This window comes from Crocuta crocuta, unplaced genomic scaffold (assembly GCF_008692635.1).
Source record: "Crocuta crocuta isolate KB4526 unplaced genomic scaffold, BGI_CrCroc_1.0 scaffold27, whole genome shotgun sequence".
Taxonomy (NCBI): Eukaryota; Metazoa; Chordata; class Mammalia; order Carnivora; family Hyaenidae; genus Crocuta; species Crocuta crocuta.
In genome coordinates, this window is record NW_027532250.1 from 7,725,712 (window position 1) to 7,745,577 (window position 19,866).

The 19,866-nt window shown below is 49.2% G+C and overlaps 1 protein-coding gene across 1 annotated transcript in view; it reads left to right on the forward strand.

Moving 5' to 3' along the window:
- Window positions 1–17,898, forward strand: part of B4GALT5 (beta-1,4-galactosyltransferase 5) — a 74,040-nt gene extending 56,142 nt beyond the window's left edge. The window contains exons 3-9 of the mRNA XM_077778301.1: window positions 7,267–7,380; window positions 8,666–8,790; window positions 9,760–9,876; window positions 10,479–10,666; window positions 11,371–11,493; window positions 13,698–13,799; window positions 14,748–17,898. Of these exons, the coding sequence (XP_077634427.1) occupies window positions 7,267–7,380; window positions 8,666–8,790; window positions 9,760–9,876; window positions 10,479–10,666; window positions 11,371–11,493; window positions 13,698–13,799; window positions 14,748–14,895 (917 nt within the window). The 3' untranslated portion in view covers window positions 14,896–17,898. The remainder of the gene's footprint in view (window positions 1–7,266; window positions 7,381–8,665; window positions 8,791–9,759; window positions 9,877–10,478; window positions 10,667–11,370; window positions 11,494–13,697; window positions 13,800–14,747) is intronic.
- The last annotated feature ends 1,968 nt before the right edge of the window (window positions 17,899–19,866 follow it).

Here is a 19,866-nt window from a genome sequence, read left to right on the forward strand (position 1 = left end):
TTGCTCACTGCCTGCCGCACAGAAGGCCCTCAGGAAGTGGTTTTTGAGTGTGTGAGTGAATAGATTTAAGAAGAAACATTTTAAGTGTCGTAACCTAATTCTGAGATTACCATCTTAATTGGCTTCTATGTTACTGGCACATCCTTGGGGAGTGAGTACTAAAGAGGAAACATCATTTCGTTGGAAGGGTATCCAGTGAAACCCACCAATTTATCCACTTCAGAGCAGTGCCCTGGCTGGCATGGGCAGAGAGGGCGCTCTCGACTGGATGCTGCTGAGATAGCAGGGTGCCCGTCATTTCCGGCCCGACCGCTCCCCCCAGGGTCACCGTGGCCTCGGACCAGGGGAGGAGGACGGAAGTGGACGCAATCCTGGGGCCCACACCCATGCTCAGAGCCTTCATTAGGCCAAGTGTAGCTAAAAAGCTTAGTGTGGCGTTTAAATAGTGCTGGCTTGCTTTACCCTTGAATGCTGAAGTGGTGATTGTCCAATAAGAATGCCCTTGTCAGGATCAGGACGGTGAGCCAGGAGGTGATAATGACCTGGAGAAGAGGCTTCTCAGTGTCACTGAAAACCGTGTGTGTGTGTGTGTGTGTGTGTGTGTGTGTGTGTGTGTGTGAGAGAGAGAGAGAGAGAGAGAGAGAGAGAGAGAGAACTCAGGAATCCTGCAGAATTTACTGTGAGCAGTAGGGGAGATGCTCAAGAGAATATTGGCGTCAGAAGAAAATTCCCTGGGTTCATCTCATCTAGCCACTTAGGTTTTTTTTTTTTTAAGTTTATTATTTTGTTTTAGTAATCCCTATATGCAGTGTGGGGGCTTAAACCCATGACTGCGAGGTCAAGAGTCGCACTGTCCACTGATGGAGCCAGCCATTGCGTCCCCACCCACTTAGTTTTAGAAATGAGGCGAGTGGTTGGGTGACCTGGCCTTTCTCATCCTTAAATAGGAGTTTGCAGGTGCCAGTCTGTCTAGTAACTTTTCCCCAGAGGGAGATTTCTTGCCTGCGTACACGCGTGTGTCTGCACACGCACACAAACCTTCCCACACTTACAGCCCCAACCCTTTATAGTCACATGCTCAAAAGAATCTTCTCTTGTCCACGTCCTTGGAAACAGATCTGTTGCCATAGGCGAAGAAAGTGAATCAAGTCATGGCCAGGGCCCTTTGTGATGTATTCAGTGAGCCAGATATTCTTAACCTTTTTGTCTCTGGTTGTTGTTTATTTTTTATGAAAAAAAATTTGTTTCATTTACTTTGAGAGAGAGAGAGAGAGAGGGAGAGCGCGCATGCAAACGGGGGAAAGGCAGAGAGAGAATGAAAGAGAGAATCCCAAGCAGGCTCCGCACTGTCAGCACGGAGCCTGATGTGGAGTTTGAACTCATGAACCATGAGATCATGACCTGAGCTGAAATCAAGAGTCATTCACTTAACTGACCAAGCCACCCAGGCGCCCCTCATTCTGTCTGGTATTTGGATGCTCAGTCCATGGTCTTCCTTATGTCTACTCACCCAGCAGGTTCAAGGTCATCCTTAGGCCTGTTAACTTGTGAAAAATGCTAATTCTTTATCTTTTACAGATACTTGTTCCAATGACATCTTTCTAGTATCCATAAATTTCCACAGTTTTCAAGCAGAGAGGCAAGTGTTTGGTCTTTTCTCAAATGGAACGGGAAAGTGGTGATTCTTCCTGGAATCTGTTGGTCGGCGTTTCCCTGCTCAACTGGAGTTGGCAAGATAGGGAGAAGACAGATGTTTACCACTCCTAAACACCGAGGTAGCCATGCCAACCTGAGTGCACCCTGGAAACTCCCAGGGGTGGGGGCTTTCAAAAAATACCAGTGCCTGCACCCCACCGCCAGAGGCTTTTACTTCATGAGCCTGGGAAATAGCCTGCGCGTTATTAGGATTTTTACAAGCTTCGTAGATGATTCTAATGTGCAGGCGGGGCTGCCAAACCACTGGTGGAAAGCAGAGGTGAATCATCAGGCCATCTGCATTTGTAGGTGGGAGGGATATCTGTTATTTTTCCATTTTACAAACATAAAAGCAAGACCTTCTCTGCCCTTCTATGTCCTTTGCTGGAAGAACACGTCCTGATATAAAATAGATTTCGACGTAAATTAAAACACAAAGCCGTGGCTGCAGAAATTCAGCAAGCTCGTTTTTCCCTCCCAGCTGCTCCCTCATTCAGCAGGGACGTGCTTTCCAAGAGGAAGAGGAAGGGGCGCCTGGCTGGCTCAGTCAGCACCCTGCAACGCTTCATCTCGGGGTTGTGAGTTCCAGCCCCACGTTGGGTGTAGAGGTCACTTAAAAATAAAATCTTTAAAAAAAGAGAGAGAGAGAGAGGAAGAGGAAGAAGCTGTCGTTTGGAAGTGCCCATTTCTGGGCAGCTGGAGAGAAGTGGGCACCCCACGAATAACCAGGCAGTTTTAGCAGGTCACGAGCAGTTAATTTCTTCTGTCTCTTCCACTTCTTTGAAAGGTTTCTACTGGTGAGAAAGCAGATTTTACTTAAATGTTTATGTAAAGAATTTGAAATTAGAAACGAGGAAATGAAGGCTTTTGTGGGCCTTTTCCCCCTCAAGGTGTAGGGCAAGTTTAGTTCTACTTAGGAATTGTTTATTTGTGGGGTTTTTAAAAAATTAGTTTGTTAATTTGGTAACGAGAAGGAAAAAACTGAGTGGCATTGGTGTGGTCTTGTCTGTTTCATGCTGGGCTCATTGTGTTTGAAGAGACTGGAAGGGGCTTTATCTGGGTTTTCAGCCCCCAAAGGTAGGATCGTTAGGTTTAGAAAGTGTCTTGTCTCTTCTCCTACATGTTAAGTTTTATTTTTTTTCCTTCTTATTTCCCGGTTAGGCTGTAGTTCTAAGGCTTGGTTCTGTCATTGCCCAGAATTATTATTCTCTTCTGGGGTTTTTTTAATTATCATTATTTGCTTATGAAAATGCTGTTATATTGCCTCAGGGAATTTCTTCTCCTTCAGAGAGGCCAATGTAATTACTGTGTTTCGAAGATGCTTCTGCCTTCGCACATGTACATATCACAAAATACACAAAATACACATTTCTAGGACACATGAAAACTTTTCCTAAAGAGAATCGTTGATAGATTTATACACCCACACATATATACGCATATATGTTTATGAGTGAGAAGTAAAATCAGAATTATCCAGGGTAGTGATTAGTATTGGAGGTTCTTAACAGAGCTTTTTGAAATGTTAATATTTTCAAAAAGGATCGATTTAGGACAGGTGTACATGTATGAGATGAGGACTTTTGAACTCATTTCTGTTGTAAATATCATTTTGGCTTTAGGGTTCGTGCTGGCTTTGTTTATGGCTATATAATGCAGGCTTGGTGATTTTCAGGAAGGCGGCTAGTGAAAAGGACAGAAAGCATTTTGTTCCTTTCCTCCCCTATTAAGAGACTTACTTCTCTTCAAGTCAGTTCTCAGTGAGTTGTGTCCTGTGAGCCTTACAGAGTACGTAGCCATGAGCCTATACTAAAGGATTCGCTGTACTTATTAGCCGTTTGATTCTTGGAAACCCTCTCACAGTGTTTTAAAAAAAAAAAAATATGTGAGTTGAAGATTGTAGAATTCTCGGGTGCAAAAGTGAGTTTGAATAGAAAGTTTTAATTTTTGTAGAATCCACATGAATCCCCAAGGATCAGTAAGAGAGATTTTAATCCTCTGAAAAAATTGTACAGTGTAATGGAAAGATTACTGACCCAGAGTTTAGTTGGGTCTCTGCCATGCACCGGCCAGGTCTCCTTGACCCCATTGTATAGATGCTGTCTTGGTCTTTAAAAAAAAAAGAAGAAGAAGTTGGAGGGCCTCCTCCATAGAGATCCCAAGGAAAGAGGAAAGAGGCATCAGCCTCACACTCTTTTTTTTTTTTTTTTTTTTCGGCCATCCTGTCTGTTGTCTCCCCGATTTTTCCCTTTTCATTGACTTCTTCCTCTTAGCCGAGAAATGTACTCAATATTGTCCANCAGCCTCACACTCTTAAAGCCTCACTAAAATGACAGGAGAGAGAGAGAATATGTGTGTGCGTCTGCGTGTGTGTGTGTGTGTGTGTGTGTGTGTGTGTTGAATGGCATAAACACTGAAGAATGAGGAGAAAAAAAAGAGTGAGCACAGCAAAAACATTTGGAAGTTGGAAAGCAGACCGACGTTGGCTCAACAGACCCAAGAATACTGACTGATAAGGCAGCTGCAGGGAAAGCTGATAACCACCCCAGAATCCCCCAGAAGCTCAGGAATTAGCAAAATCAAGTACTTTGGCAGATAAGAATAAAAGTGGCAGCTAAGATAAAGATAGGTTGAAAGCTATTTAAAAAGGAGTCAAGGGGCGCGTGGGTGGCTCAATCAGTTAAGCATCCGACTTCAGCCCAGGTCATGATCTCCCAGCTTGTGAGTTCGAGCCCCCACATCCGGCTCTGTGCTGACAGCTCAGAGCCTAGAGCCTGCTTTGGTTTCTGTATCTCCCTCTCTCTCCGCCCCTCCCCGACTTGCACTCAAGCTCTCTCTCAAAAATAAACATTAAAAAAATTATTTTAAATAAATAAAAAGCAGCCAGATACCCAGATCCTTCCCCATCCTGGCAGAGAACTAGAGACTTGATAACCCTCAGAGGTGGTAAAACAGAGGCCCCTCAACTTGCGGGCACCTGCTTGGCTTAGGTGCCCTGTTCTCCTCCTGAGTCCCAGCATGCCGGTAGCAAGGACTGCACCATTCTGCCAGGAGATTAGCAGAGTTCTCTAGGGGCACCTGGCTGGCACAGTGGGTAAGCACGTGCAACTCTTGATCTCAGGGTTGTGAGTTTGAGTCCCATGTTCGTTCAATATAAAGATTGCTTTCAAAAAAAAAAAAATCTTTATAAAAGAATAGAGTTCTCTGGGGAATCTGATTGGACCAAGAAGAAAGACCCTAAGATATTGACGCCAGAGGCTTCCAAACCGGACTGCTTACCAGAACTCTGTGCACTGAAGAACCTCAGTCCAAGCCCTTTTGGAAGATTCGCAGATGACCAAGGAGCACCGTACTAGGGATCAAGAGGGATAAGCAGCAGCAAAGCAGGAGAAGACAGGCCATGCTGGGAGAAGAAAGCTCAGAACACGCATCACGTTCTCAGGGGTGTGGGAAAGGGACTGCAAACACGGAAAAACGTATATTGTAAGAAACGGACACTCAGAAGTAAAAAGGACTTTTTAAAATAAAAAAATAGAAATGATGATTAAAAAGAAGGTCTGGGTAAAATGAGGAAATATTTTAGAAGGCAGAGCAGAAAAGTGGCAAGATGGAAAGTTAGAAAAGGTGAGAGGGGCACCTGGGAGGCTCAGTCAATTAAGTGTCTGACTCCTGATTTCGGCTCAGGTCATGATCTCACAGTTCATGAGTTCGAACCCTGCATCGGGCTCTGCGCTGATAGTGCAGAGCCTGCTCGGGATTCAGTGCGGAGCCTGCTTGGGATTCTCTCTCCCTCGCTCTGCCCCTCTCCCACTCACACGTGCTCTCTAAGTAAATAAATAAACATTTAAAGCGGGGAGGCTCGCCTGGATGGCTCAGTCGGTTAAGTGTCTGACTTCAGCTCAGGTCATGATCTCACGGTTTGTGGGTTCGAGCCCCGCGTCGGGCTCTGTGCTGACAGCTCACAGCCTGGAGCCTGCTTGGGATTCTGTGTCTCCCTCTCTTTCTGCCCCTCCCCTGCTCACGCTCTGTCTCTCACTCTCAAAAGTAAACATTAAAAATTAAAAAAAAGAAAAGAAAAGAAAAGATGAGAAAATCAGAGGACCAGGAGGTCCAACATGTAACTCCTGTTTCCTGTTCTCCAGAAAGAGAGCGCAGAGTACAGAAGGGAGAGAACCATCACCACAGTACTACCGCTTCCTGCCCCCACTTTCTGGAACAGGACATAAATTTCTACCCTGTAAAGGTCCACCAAATGGTCAACACAATGGGCGAGAACAGACCCCAAAGTAGAAATGTAAAATGTCCTGACCCCAGAAGAAGTTTATCACACTCTGGGAAAGAAATTCCCGGTCACCTTTACAGGGACCCGGACCTGGACGGGCTCCAGATTCAGCAGGCGAGGTGGAGTCAAGCAGGCAGTGGAGGGCACCTCCACCGTTCTCTGGGAGAAGAATTCCCAGCCCGGAATTCTGTAAGCCCAGCCCACCTATGCATCAAGGGAGGGAGGATAAAAACAGATGTACAAGGCTTGAGGTCCACTTCATTCCCTCTGCTTAGGAAGCTATAGGAAGATGTGTTCTAGCGAGAAAGAGGGAGAAATTGAGCAGAGGAAGAGTGAGGTTTCACACCTGGTGAGAGGGGAAGGGAGACCCCAGGACCCACATCTCTACAGCGGGGATGACGTCAGCCCAGACCGGAATGGGTTGGAAGGTGCGGGTGCAGGGCCGCCTTTGGGAAGATGGAGTTGAGGGAAGACCTGATGCTTGTGAATCTTAGGAGGGAATGTGGTGGCAAAGGACATGGCGTTGAGTTAGTCGCAATGCCGCATGAAACTAAGCAACAGGGGCACCTGGTGGCTGAGTCGGTTAAGCGTCTGACTTTGACTCACGTCATGATCTCACGGTTTGTGAGTTCGAGCCCCACACTGGGCTCCGTGCTGACAGTGCATTTGTTTAGTTTGAGCCCCGAGTCCAGCTCTGTGCTGACAGTGCAGAGCCTGCTTGGGATCCTCTCTCTCACCCTCTCTTTTTGCCCCTCCCCCACTCGCTCGCTTTTTCTGTCCCTCTCTCAAAATAAATAAACTTTAAATTACAAAGGATTGTCTGAGCCACAGTGATCGAATATGTTGGGGGACGGGAGACTGAGACGGGGGGCAGGGAGAGAAGAGAACAAAACCCCCAGACCTAAAACAGAAGCTCCTGGAATAGCCTCAGTGGAAGTGATACAATAATAGTTGTCTGAAAGAAGTGAAAGTAGTTCCTGTGGAGAAGAAGACATGGGAGGGGGGCACTGTTTCATTTTATTTTTATTTTTTTGATGTTATAGAATTCTCTGGGACAATGGGGTGCATGTAAAACTGTAGTAACTGAGGATAGAAACACCAGTTAAAATAGTATCATCTGGGTAACCTGTTTATTGATGTGTTCAGGTTTTTAGCTGCAGTAAAGAGCCAGCCCAGAGTCCCAATTCTGCCAAAAAAAAAAAAAGCTATCTAAGAAAAATACTTCTTTGGTAGGCCTCTGAGAATTGCAGAATTGAGGACATGTGTCTTTTTTTCCCCCACCTCTCTAGATTATCCTCTTGACTTGAACCACAGCGAAACCTTCCTACAAACCACAACGTTTCTTCCTGAAGACTTCACCTACTTTGCAAACCATACCTGCCCCGAGAGGCTCCCTTCTATGAGTGAGTAGAACTGCCCGGCTGTGCAGACTGATGGGGCTTTTTATCTGATTAAAAGTGAGAGTATTATTTTTTTTTAAATGTTTTATTTTTGAGAGGGTGCAAGGAGGGGAGGGGAAGGGAGGGGGTGTACAGAGGATCAGACATGGGCTCTGTGCTGACAGCGGCGAGCCCGATGTGGGGCTTGAACTCACAAACCGAGAGATCGTGACCTGAGCCAAAGTCAGACACTCACCTGACTGAGCCACCCAGGCGCCCCAAAGTGAGACTATTATTGATCTCTCAGTACAGAGAAACATCTTCCTGCCATTGGAAACCGGGGATTAGGAAAGTTCCTTGTGTCTTGACTCCTCGTCGACCCTTCTGCAAGGTTGCCTGTGTTCTTGGTACCATTTTCTCCCAAATTTTTCACTCTTTCCTTTGCACATACCCCCTCCTTTGTGACTTGGGGTCTGTTAGGATGTCCTAGAGAAAGTACAGGCCACCAGCTTTATCTTTTGATATAAATCCCACGCTGATCATAACTAGTTTGATAGACAAAAGTTAACTTTCTTAAAGCGCTAGTTCAGAAGGATTCTGAGATCTTTCCTTTCTCTCCTTCATTCTTGGAATCTCATGGGTAAAAGCTAAAGCAACGGCACTGAGCCTTTGTGCCTTTTCCATACCTTTGGGCTTCTCATAAAGTTCCACATCTTCACTTAAGTCGGTGGAGATGAGTGTTATTTTTGTTTTTTAATGTTTGTTTCTTTTTGAGAGAGAGAGCGGGGCAGGAGCAGAGAGAGAGTGGGGGACAGAGGATCCAAAGCAGGCTGCGCACAGACAGCAGCGAGCCTGATGTGGGGCTCAAACTCACGAACTGCGAGATCGTGACCTGAGCGGAAGGTGGCCGTTCCGAGTTTGGGCGTGACCACTCGGCATCGCTGATGGGACCGTGCGTGGCTGCTCGCCTCAGGAGCACTCGAGAGCCTTCAGGCTCAGCCACCTCCTTCCTTCCTCTTTGAGACGTTCAGCTGCCGTTCCACTCGGTCTTCACTTCTTTCCACTCCCTCGGCAGAGCCAAAGCTCTAAAGTCTTAACTTCTTGACTTACTGCTTTGCTGGTAATAGTGATGAAGTGAAATACAGGGGGCTGCAAAGCAGAGGAAGGGCCTCCCAGCGCAGCGAAAAATGCAGGCAGCTGACAAAGCATTAAACCTTTCTGGAGACTGAAACCCTGGACGTAATGGGGGAAACTTCTGTCACATTCTGGCCTCTTAATTCTTTTTCTCTTCCCCCTCTTCTCTGGTCAGAGGGCCCAATAGACATAAACATGAGTGAGATCGCAATGGACGACATCCATGAAATCTTCTCCAAAGACCCAGCCATCAAGCTTGGAGGTCACTGGAAGCCTTCGGATTGCCTGGCTCGGTGGAAGGTAGGCCATGAGGTCAGACCCAGAGCACTAGGAGGCCCACCTGACTTGCTGTCGTTCCCAGTCACCGTGGGATTCATGGACTGTGATAATCCATACTTTGCAGCCTACTGCCCAATGCAGAGTATCTGCAGTTGATGGAAACACTTTGAGGGCTTGGGTTTCCCTAGGGACACCGCAGCCCCAGAAATGTGCGTCGTCCCTAGGCCTGAGCAGGGCCCTTTGGTCTTCTTGGCTGAGCAAGGAGGAGGGTTGGGAGGTCTCTTGTGCCATGTGCAGAAGCCATCTTCCCAAATTCGGGGCTGCACGCCTTCCTCGGCATCGTTCCTTGTAGTTTAGGGCGACCGAGAGTGGAGTTATCCTGCCCAACGCGGGGAATTGCTGATTGTTTTCCTGCACGGCCGTACTTAGGAGGCATCGGTGTGTGGATCTCACTTGTGATACCGGCCCAAGTCCATTCTTTCAACAAGTGTTTATTCAAGCGCTGCTTCTGTGCCGGCCCTGCAAGGAATGAGGCAGATCGGGAACAAATGGGCATTTTGAGCCCAAACCTGGGCAGAAAATCAGTTTAATGACCAGCGTTCGGAGACGAGATCTATATGTATATCTCCAGGTGCACTGCACATCCTAAGGGGAAGTTCTGCTCTGTGGAGCGGCTGCCTCTGTATCCAGGGACGTGTTTGTGCTACATGTCTTGGTGTAGAATGAGTGTCCTCCTCTGGGCTGTGACCTAGAGTGGACTCATTCAGCAGGTGCGCTGTGTGCACAGCGTGGTGCGTGTAAGGACAAAGCCCACTGACCTCCAAGGGTCCCCCTGCTAACATAGCTCTCTATGTAGCTCAGGCTGTGGACAGGGCAGCCTTCCAGAACGGCCCTAGAGCTGTTCACCCGACTCCGTAGCGGTCGCTGTCCTGCTACAGAGCACAGGTGGAGGGCACTCACGGGCGGCTTCTCTCGCTGTGACCCCCCCAGGTGGCGATCCTCATCCCTTTCCGGAACCGCCACGAGCACCTGCCAGTCCTCCTGCGACACCTGATCCCCATGCTACAGCGCCAGCGCCTGCGGTTTGCATTTTATGTGGTGGAGCAGGTGAGTGGCCCAGCCTTCTCTCTCTCCCTGCTCTGACGCAGTACTGTTGGAGTCCACCTTTGGGGTGCAGAGCCATGAAATAGAAGTCTTACAACTGAGCCACCCAGAGGTGAAAGGGAGAGCAGAGAGCAATTTCGGTTTGGGATGTCACTCAATACCGGCCCACTTGAGTCCCAGAGGGAACTTCATTTGCCCTTCAACAAAGGCCCCTTGTGCGAGGGTTTAGTCAGAGCTGCTTGGGCGGTGTCTTCAGGCTCCAGACCCAGGAAATTCCCCTTAAGATAAGGAGCCGTGAGAAGAAATGGCTGTATTGTTCTTTCTTCCCTTTATGGGGCTTCCAAATGGCGTTATGGGTTGACTGTCTGCTTTTATGACAGTCTTGGGAGAGAGTTATCACCACTCTTATTTCTAAGGAAATCGAGGCGAGATGTCGAGTGGCTTGTGAGGCAGTGGTGAGCGTGCTGGCCGAGCCCACGCTGGCCCACTGGCCGGCCCAGTGGCCCCTTCCCGTTGGGTTCCGCATGCGCTCCTTCAGGCAGGGCTGGGGCAGCCAAGAGTTTGCTCCACGAGTCCTTTTAAAAATAAAGTCCTACTTCTTTTAGGTTGGCACCCAGCCTTTTAATCGAGCCATGCTTTTCAACGTCGGTTTTCAAGAAGCAATGAAGGATCTGGACTGGGACTGTCTTATTTTTCATGACGTGGATCACATACCAGAAAGCGATCGGAACTACTATGGATGCGGGCAGATGCCAAGGCACTTTGCGACCAAGTTGGACAAGTATATGTACCTGTGAGTATCCCATCCCCTGGAAGAGGTCAAATCTAGAGGGAAGCTGTTGTAAAGATGAGTTAGCTCCACCCCAGCGGGCACCGGCCGCCGAATGGAGAAACGGAATGCAGTGTGGCCACAGCATGGAACACTACTAGGCAGTAAAAAGGAACGGAGTCCTGGCATGCGCGCCCAGGCGGATGAACCTTGAAAGCGCTGCCGCGTGACCGAAGCCGGTTACCGGAGGCCACGTGTTGGCCTGATTGTACTTCCATGACTTGCCCAGGATGAGGCAAATCCACAGAGACAGAAAGGACAGTGGTGGCATCGGGTTGAGGGGAGGAGGGGGAACAGAGAGTGGCCACTGATGGGTGCAAGGCTTCTTTTTTTGGGGTGGCGGAAGGTGTTAGAATGGATGGGGGGGTCACAGTTGCACGACTCCGTGAATATCCTAAAAACGAAATTGTGCACTTTAAATAGGTGCGTGATACAGAGCGCCAATTATGTGTCAATAAAGTTGTTAGGAGAAAACCAGTGAGAGAAAGATGCAGTTAGCTACCGAAGGTGGCGCGCCTCGGCGCGAGGGAGTGGGGGCAGGTGAGTCAGAGCAGCAGCGCGGAGGGCGCTGTTCCACGTGGCACGCGGTTCTCCGGTGAGGTGGCGGCCCGTCCTGGGGACAAACCACCCATCGGTGCATATGATTGAAGCTGTACGTCTCCTTCCAGGCTTCCTTACACCGAGTTCTTTGGTGGAGTGAGCGGCCTGACTGTGGAACAGTTTCGGAAGATCAATGGCTTCCCAAACGCTTTCTGGGGTTGGGGTGGAGAAGATGACGACTTGTGGAACAGGTATCCCCTTTTCCAGTTTCCAGTGCCTTCTAGAAACGCTACCTTAGGCTCCCCAGACAAGCGCCATGCAGGAGGCGTAGGGTGCAAGCCATGGACGTAATGTGAAGTCTTCTAGTGGCCACGTTTAAAAAGGTTAAAAAAGAAAGAGATGTGAAGTTAATTTTAATGTATTATATTAATAAAACGTGTTAACAATATATCATAATATATCAAAAATAATATCCTTCCAACATATAGTCAATATAATATATTAATGAGATACTTCACTTTTTTTTTCCTCTTCTATCTTTGAAATCTGGTATATATTTTTACCTTCCCAGCACATTTCACTGAAACCTCCCCAAACCAGAGGTCATGTATTGGCGGTAATGTGTGCACACATTTATCCATACCATCAGATAAGGCTTGTATTCTACAAGTTTGGGTGAACGATGCTATATTTGAGTAGTGTAAACTAATCTTTTTACAGAGTAAGTAAATAGTAACCTAGTAAGGAACAAATAAGCAGAAGAATTTCTACCTTCTATCTGTTTACTTTCTAGATTGGTTTTAAAAAAAGAAAGCTGTGTGTTGCTTTTTAATCACAAAGTAATACTTGCCAGTAAAAATTCAGATACTACAAAGGTGCATAACCAAAGAGTAATTCTTAATCCCCACCGCTGGCCTATTTCATTCCCAGGAAGTAGCCATTTCAACAGGCTGTTACTTCTTTCTTTACTTCTTTTTGTTCCTACATAAATAACCCAGACCCATCCCTTCTCCCCTCCCAACCACATTAATACAGAGAGAGCCACTTCATTATTTTCAGCAATGGCATGGTATTATTCCTTTACGTAGATACGTGAGCCTTTATTTGAACCCTCTCCTATCGATGAACATTGTTTGCAGTTTTAAATATCCTTGTTCATGCGTGCAGACGCTTCTTTAGAATAAATTCCTAGTTGTGGGACTGCAGAGGGTAGTAAATTGCTCTTTTGAATTTGGATAGTTATCGCCAGGTCCAGAAGAGATTGCAGAAAGATCCCGAGCAGTGGTGCATCAGTGTGCCTGTTGTCTTCCATCACGGCCAACGTTGGTTATGAACAGCCTTTTACATTTTGCCACATTTCGACCCTGCAGCAGCCACATGCAGCTCACGGCTGCTGTACCGGACAAAGGAGCTCCAGAAAATTCTTTCTTGGTCTGAGAGCTAAAAATGGCCTCTCATCCTTTTAATTAATTTGGGTTTCTTAGGAACCTAATAAGGATGAACCAAGGCTGTGCCGCAAACCTCCCGGTTTGACTGGCCCTTGAATCCAGTTGCACTCTCCCAGGACACCTGTCCGAATTCTCCGCTGGCACTGTCCCCAGGTCAGCAAGAGCCCTTCAGGCACAGGATCTGGGACAGGATCCCCTCAGTGCCCCACACAATTCCGGGCACACAGTAGGCACTCTATGTGTATTTGTTAAATCAGAGTAAGAACGCACTTTCCTGTATCAAAAGGAGAATGTAATTTGGAGTCAAGAGGAGGGTGTTGAAATAATGTTCTCCCACAATTTTAACATCTGGAGACAACCATAAATTTCACATAGGTCTCCAAAGTCTGCCTCCATGTCTTACACGTTACATCTTACAGCCCTTCTCAAGTTCCCAGTAAACCCAGCTTGCGAACTCCTATCTTTACCGTATTAAAGATAAATAACCGAATACCTCCTTAAATTCTGCTTTCCCCATAGTGTTGTGACGTTTCACATCTAGATCAGAAGATGTCCTACAAATGAGTTCACCTCCGTGGTGACGGGGGAGCTGGGCAGAGTAATTAAGTTCACAGCCAGGAAGGCACAGTGCTACTCGCACTTGCCTGACTTGCGTTACAGCAGATTGTGGGAAGGAAAGGTGTGTTGTCCACCAGTGAGAAAGATAGTGTCAACAGGACCCGAAGAAGCCGGCCGAGGGGGCGTGTGCACTCGCCCCGCCGGGGACGCTCACTGTTGTCTGTCCCCAGGAACCTGGCGAATTTTACATTTCTTTTCTTTTTCAAAACTTGTTTTGTATTGTAGACCTCTTGTCTACAGCCATGCGCTTATCCAGAGGGTAGGCGATCGAATATTTAGATGCAGAAGTTCTGTGGTTCATCTTGGGGTTTCTCCAGCTCGGCATAGATGTGGACACCTGTGGACCTGGACCATTCGGTCTAAACGCCCATTCCCTTTGTCTTGGACAGAGTACAGAACGCGGGCTACACTGTGAGCCGGCCGGAAGGCGACACCGGCAAGTACAAGTCTATCCCTCACCACCATCGAGGAGAAGTCCAGTTTCTTGGAAGGTTGGTGCAATTTTTTATCCTTCTGACAAATACCCTGTGTAATGGCATTTCCAGACATCCAGGAGCACATGGAAACCCCGTGTCTTCCTCCCCAGCTCCTCTCCAAGGTCCCATTCTGACGGCTGTTGAATAGACGGCCTGGGTAGGTGTTCATTTACCCGTGAGGTGGGCGCTTGTGTGAAATCAGGTTATCGGTGAAGAACTTGATCGTAGATCTTTCAAGGAAATCACTCACTTGGCATCTTAAGGCTCACGGTCTCCTCTGTAGTCTTCGGGGGGTTAGAGAAAAGCCCACTCCCGTTAAAGGCCTCTGTGGGACGTACCCCACACGACAAAGCAGACTTGGTGCCCTTCCTGCCAGGAGCTCTGGTTCCAGAAGGGTGACCCCTGAGCTTCCGTTCGCACTTGCTTTGTTACCACCTTTACTTTTGATAAGGAAGTTCTGCACTGGACTGATTGGGGCGTGTAGCTGGAGGGTCGGCTCCACCTTTTCAAGAGTGGCTTTTTGTCCCGTTCACTGGGAGGGGCCTGTTCTCTAGACCATCAGTTCCCACCACGTGAACTCTGTTGTCACGAGAGTAGGAAGGCTCCGAATGCAGACCCCGACCTTTCTCTGATGGACTTTTAGTACCTTCCCTGCCGCTTCCCTGCCCCATGACTTGACCCTCGGCAAGTCATTTAACACCATGAGCCCTGGCTTCCCCTGTTGCGTACGGGGCGGGTGCGTTAAGTGAGATCTACCATAAAGAAAGCACGTGGCACAAAGTAGGTGTTTGTAATCCTAACACCTGGCGTGGAGCCGCCGCACCGGTGGGCCAGTCCCCCGCCGGGGGATGCGGGGTTAGTCCCTGGGCTGCGTCCCCTCCCGCGGTCTGTCCCGCGCCATCCTCGGCCGTGAGGAGGCGGGCCCCCCACTCAGAGCCGCCCCTCTGCCCTCTGCTTCAACAGGTATGCTCTGCTGAGGAAGTCCAAAGAACGGCAAGGGCTGGACGGCCTCAACAACTTGAACTACTTTGCAAACATCACATACGACGCCTTGTATAAAAACATTACCGTCAACTTAACACCCGAGCTGGCTCAGGTGAGCGAGTACTGAGAGGGGGGAGCCGGGGACGTGCTTCACCCGCCGCCGCCCAGGAAGCAGCCCGCTGTGCTGTCTCGGCGGGAAGAGAATAGAAACACGGTGTCTGATGAAGGGTCACAGGGTTCGAGGAGGAAAACAAACTGTGAACAGTGTCCACGCACAAAACGCCTTCACTGTGGCTTGGGAGCTTCCTTCATGAGGACTGGCTTTCTGTTTCCACAAGACGGACGTGTGTCCTGCTGCTCTGCTGCGCCCCGTCTCAGCCAGGAGCTCCGCGCCCGGACCCCAGGGCCACCACGGTCCCGCCGCGCAGCCCGTTCCCACCAATGGCCTTTGGAGTTTCCCAGCCTTCAGAGCAAAGAGGCAGCCCCGCCGGCGGGCCGCCGCGTTGCAGGAAGAGCAAATGAAACCACACACCATTCTTCTCCATCTCTGGTGTTCTCCTTGGTTTCATTTTTTTTTTTAAAGAAAAACAATTAATAAATAAATTACCTTCTCTGGGTGGGGACTGAGGGTGGGGGGGGCGGGGTTGGGGAAGAGAAATAGACCTATAACAATCACTTCTTGAAGAAGTATAATTGTAAATAAGCCATGTAAAATGCCTTTTTAAAATTTAATTTTATAGCTGGCTCCAATTCGACCCGAGGGTTTCCACATCAGCTCCCTTACTTGGTTGGCCGGTGCAGGACCTCCGTTAAAAACGCAGGGGGAGCGGAAGTCTTTCCGTCCCCTCCCAAATAGCTGTCACTTTGGAAGGGAGAGGGTACCGGGCGTGTCACCAACAGAATGAGGCGGTGCAGTCTGTCACTGGTAGCTACTCCTGCCCCCTTCCGTCCTCTTCTTCGGAAAGTCTTTGCTCTTGACTTTTGCTGTGGACACGCACACCCTCCTCCATGTCCTGCTAAATAGGAGACCCCGGGGCAGGGCAGGGCTGGGATGGGGGTGGGGGAGCCCTCCTGCACACGCGCCCCTGGATTTGTGGACTTCAGTTTTTGTCCTTTCGTCACTGAGACAGGTGGGGGGGAGGGTTGCTGCCTTTTCTTTTTTGCCCCTTGTTTTCCTTTTTTTTTTTCTTTTCCTTTTTTCCCCCCCTCTTGTGGAACTTGGCCACAATTCCTGAAATCTGTGCCTCAATTACTAACTAGCTTCAGTGATTCCTCTGAAAATTTCCCTGTGTAGGTTTCCGGAAAGATTGTCAACATTATGAAGTAGCACATATAAATAACGAGCGATGGAATGAAGGATTCAGCTAGGGAGCAGGGGACACTTGTGTGCCGCGGGTCAGCTGGGGCCCCGGTTAGCCCCGATCCGAGCTTTGCACGCCAGCTAACAGCTCCGGGACGCAGGGGCCCAAGCCCACGCGCTGCGCTCACACCCCACGCACTTCTTGGAGGTAGATTCTAAATTGCCCTCCAAGTCGTGCCTGTTTTCCCCTGAGCCAGATCCCTCAGTTCAGAGTTCCTGTTGGCTTCTGCAGGATTCTGAAAAATGCCAGTCTTTTCCCCTCTCCTTTTCCATGAAACATATTTATATAATCGTGATTAGGAGTACTTCCTGCAGAGTACTTCATATTTTTTTTAATTGCCTTGTTTGCCTTCAACTTTCTTAATTTTCATGGTTTACATGGATGTGTGTGTAGGGGGGTGTATTTGTGTATTTGCGTGCGGGTTGGGGTTTTCTCCGTTGCACGTGTTGGTTTCATGGACATATGACCCCCACGAGCTGTGGGAGTGATCGGCCAGGCCTTGTTTTTTGTTCTTGCTTTTTTGTTGTTCTTTTGAAGAATAGAATGGAATATAGAAAACAAATAGCATTAAAAAGCTCTTATCAGCTCATATGAGAGAGCAGGCAGCTGCCCTTGAAAATGCTGGTAAGTTGTATCCTAGGTTTTAAAAGAATGTTGAGCATCTCATCCTTTGAAAGACCTTCACGGGGGAGCGTTACACACAGGAGCTCACACTTGGTTTTCCTTTTTGAAGTCTGGTGCGTAGAGCAATAAAGATTTCTCCCGCCCCCCATCCCCTCCAGGCCCGTGTGCCGGCCTTGACTCTCCTGGTCCTTCCTGGTCCCCTTTCGTCACTGAAGGCCATGAGCTGCTCTCCGCGTGGCACAACCACGTGATGTCATTTGGAAGAACTTGCCGGCTCACGCTGATCCTTGGTTAAGGACGATGCGTGTGTGGCCAGCAGCGCTGTAACACGGCCTGTTCGAAGCTTGCCACGAACATCTTTGCCGCCGAGAATGAAATGTTGGCAAAGATTTCAAAACCTGGTTTTGAAAAGAAAGTGCTGATTTGAGGACAAAGGGAGAGGTCTCTTTTCACTGCTTGAAGGAAGGTCACTGAAATTATTCAACGTGTGAGTTTGTCCTCTAAGCGTGAAATCTCTCACTGTGTCCTGCTTAGTTGTTTACCCACCAAGCTGAGTACCGAGCGGGAAGTGTAAAAGGTAATTTACAACCAGGCCCGTGAGCTGTTAATCGTGGAAGAGTCTCGTGTTAAAAACAAAAAAACAAGAACCAAATGTGACCTTGTGTGTATTTTGGCAGCTGAAATTCTTTAAGGCTACTGATGGGCGACCCCTTAAATCAGTCTCGTCTATGATTGCTGCGTGTAGGGAAAGGTTTTTCCTCTCATTCGGCTTTTCTGGGGGAGGAGTTATTGCAAAAATATTCCTTTTGATGTTACAGGGACTGTTTCCTTGCAGCTCCTCTGCCACAGACATTAATGGCTGAGCAACAGCCACGTGTACTGATTGTGTCCTCTCACCATTGACCATGGCATTGAGCGTAGCTAGCTAGCATCCTTCCATCACTACATTTTTTTTTTTGAGCTTGCTCTTATGTTTCAAGAGGTGCCAGGGGTACATTTTTGCACTGAAATCTAAAGATGTTTTAAAAACACTTTTCACAAAAATAGTCCTTTGTCATTACATTATTTACTCATGTGTTTGTACATTTTTGTATGTTAATTTATGAATGATTTTTTCAGTAAAAAATACATATTCAAGAACCAAACCTTGGTGGTCCTCTGTCTTTGCCTAGAACAGTTTGGCTCCTCGGGGGCCTTTCTTCTCTTCTTCTCATGGGAGTTCAGCTCCCGCGTGCTCCTTCAAGCCGCTTGACTCCCACGGCGCTCGGCCGACCTCTGGGCTCTCCCTGGAGACAGACGTGCCTGCCCGACCCCCGCCACCAGGCCGCTGAGCAGAAAACCTCAGCCGTTGTAGCAAAAGTGCCGAAGCCCCACCGTGCCATCCAGGCATTCCTCCTACACTGTCTTCCAGAATTGGCCCAGGTGATGCCCATCGAGTCGAGCAAGGCACCTGGGCACGGAGGAGATGCACATTGATGGAGTCCGGATCCAGAAGGTCCTCGGGCCAGTCCGGAGTTTGCTGTCTGCCTGGTTCTGCTTGGAGACTCTAATCATAGCTTCTGTTTGTTGAGTGTTTCCCACTGGCTGATATTTATGGAGTGTAAAGTTCCTGCCCAGGTGCTAGGAATATAATGATTAGCAAAAAGGATGTGGTCAGTGGCCTCCTAAAGCTTGTTCTCTTGTCCCCTCCCCGCCCCCCTGCCCCTGTGGAGGGTGTGATTAAAATGAACAACCACAAGGAGTGTTACAAAGGACATGAGCACAAGGTGTGGAAGGGGTCCCTGCAGGGATGTTGATGAGCAGAGAGGAGACCAGCGGGCGGCTGCCCCAGGGACTGCTAGGCTGGGAGGTGGATGAAACTTGGAAGGTAAGGAGGTTGGGTTTTATCCTTAGAGCGATGGCCTCAAGAGTTCCCAGCAGGTAGAGCTGTGTGTGATGTCATTAGTAATTTTACTTATTTTTTTAAAGTTTGAGAGCCAGAGAGAGCATGGGCAGGGGAGGGGCAGGGAGAGAGGGGAGAGAGAATCTCAAGCAGCCTCTGCACTGCCAGTGTGGAGCCTGACGTGGGGCTCGAACTCAAGAACCATGAGATCATGCCCTGGGCTGAAGTCAGATGCTTAAACTGAGCCATCCAGGCGCCCCTCAATAGTAATTTTAATAGATGGTCCTGGCTGCAGGGAAAGTGGGTGCTCTAGAGAAGCAAAGGAGGAGGGGGACCAGGTGAGTGCACACGGTCATGCAGGGACNGGATTGCTGGGGGAGGGGGTAGCCGGGGGACATGACCTGCACACGGATTGCTGGGGGAATGCATCTAGCTTCCAGCTTCCCCACCAGGTAGAGGGCAAGGCCACCCCCTGGAACGAGGGCCCTGGAATTGGACCAGGTTCACGGGAAAGACCACAGACCAGTTGCGAACATGTGGGGTCCGGGGGGTTTTGAGACCACCAAGCGGAAAAGGCCAACCAGCCGCGGTACGTGTTCCTGCGTGGGGACTCCAGAGCGCGGCGGGGACCAGGGTGCGTCGGCGGCTCAGGTGTGGGAGACGCGCGCGGGTCCGGGAGCGGAGCGGAGGAGAAGGAGGCCTGGCCCAAGTCCCGTTGGTCACGGCGGAGAAGAGGGCGAGCGAGCCGCGCAAGCGCAGAGGCGCGGCAGCCAGCGGGGTGGGGGGCGGAGTCGGGGGAAGAGAGGACCGAGGGGCGTGGTCAGCGGAGACCCGACGCAAGGCGGGGCCTGAGACTCACGCGGAGCGGAGGGGGGCGAGGAGGCGGTGCGCGGCGCCGCCCCGGGGAGCGGCCGCGGTTGCAGGCGGGTCTCGGGTTCCGCGTGAAGGGGTAAAGAGCTGAGGGAAGCGGTGAGGCTCGAGGAGCGTTTGGATTTTGGTTTTGGTTTTCCAGCAAGAGAAACTGGAGTGTGTGTTTGAACCAGAAAGAGAGCTGAGCGTCCGAGGCGCAGGGGCTAATTTAGAGGAATTAGGACCCTTCGTGGTCATGTCCAGTCGGCGGGCAGAAACACCCCGTGAAGACCCTTATGGCTTTAAAAGAAAGAAAAATCAAGGTTCCTCTCCAGTAAGTCATCAGCATTGGAATTAGGCAGAGTTGATTCCTGGTAATTAC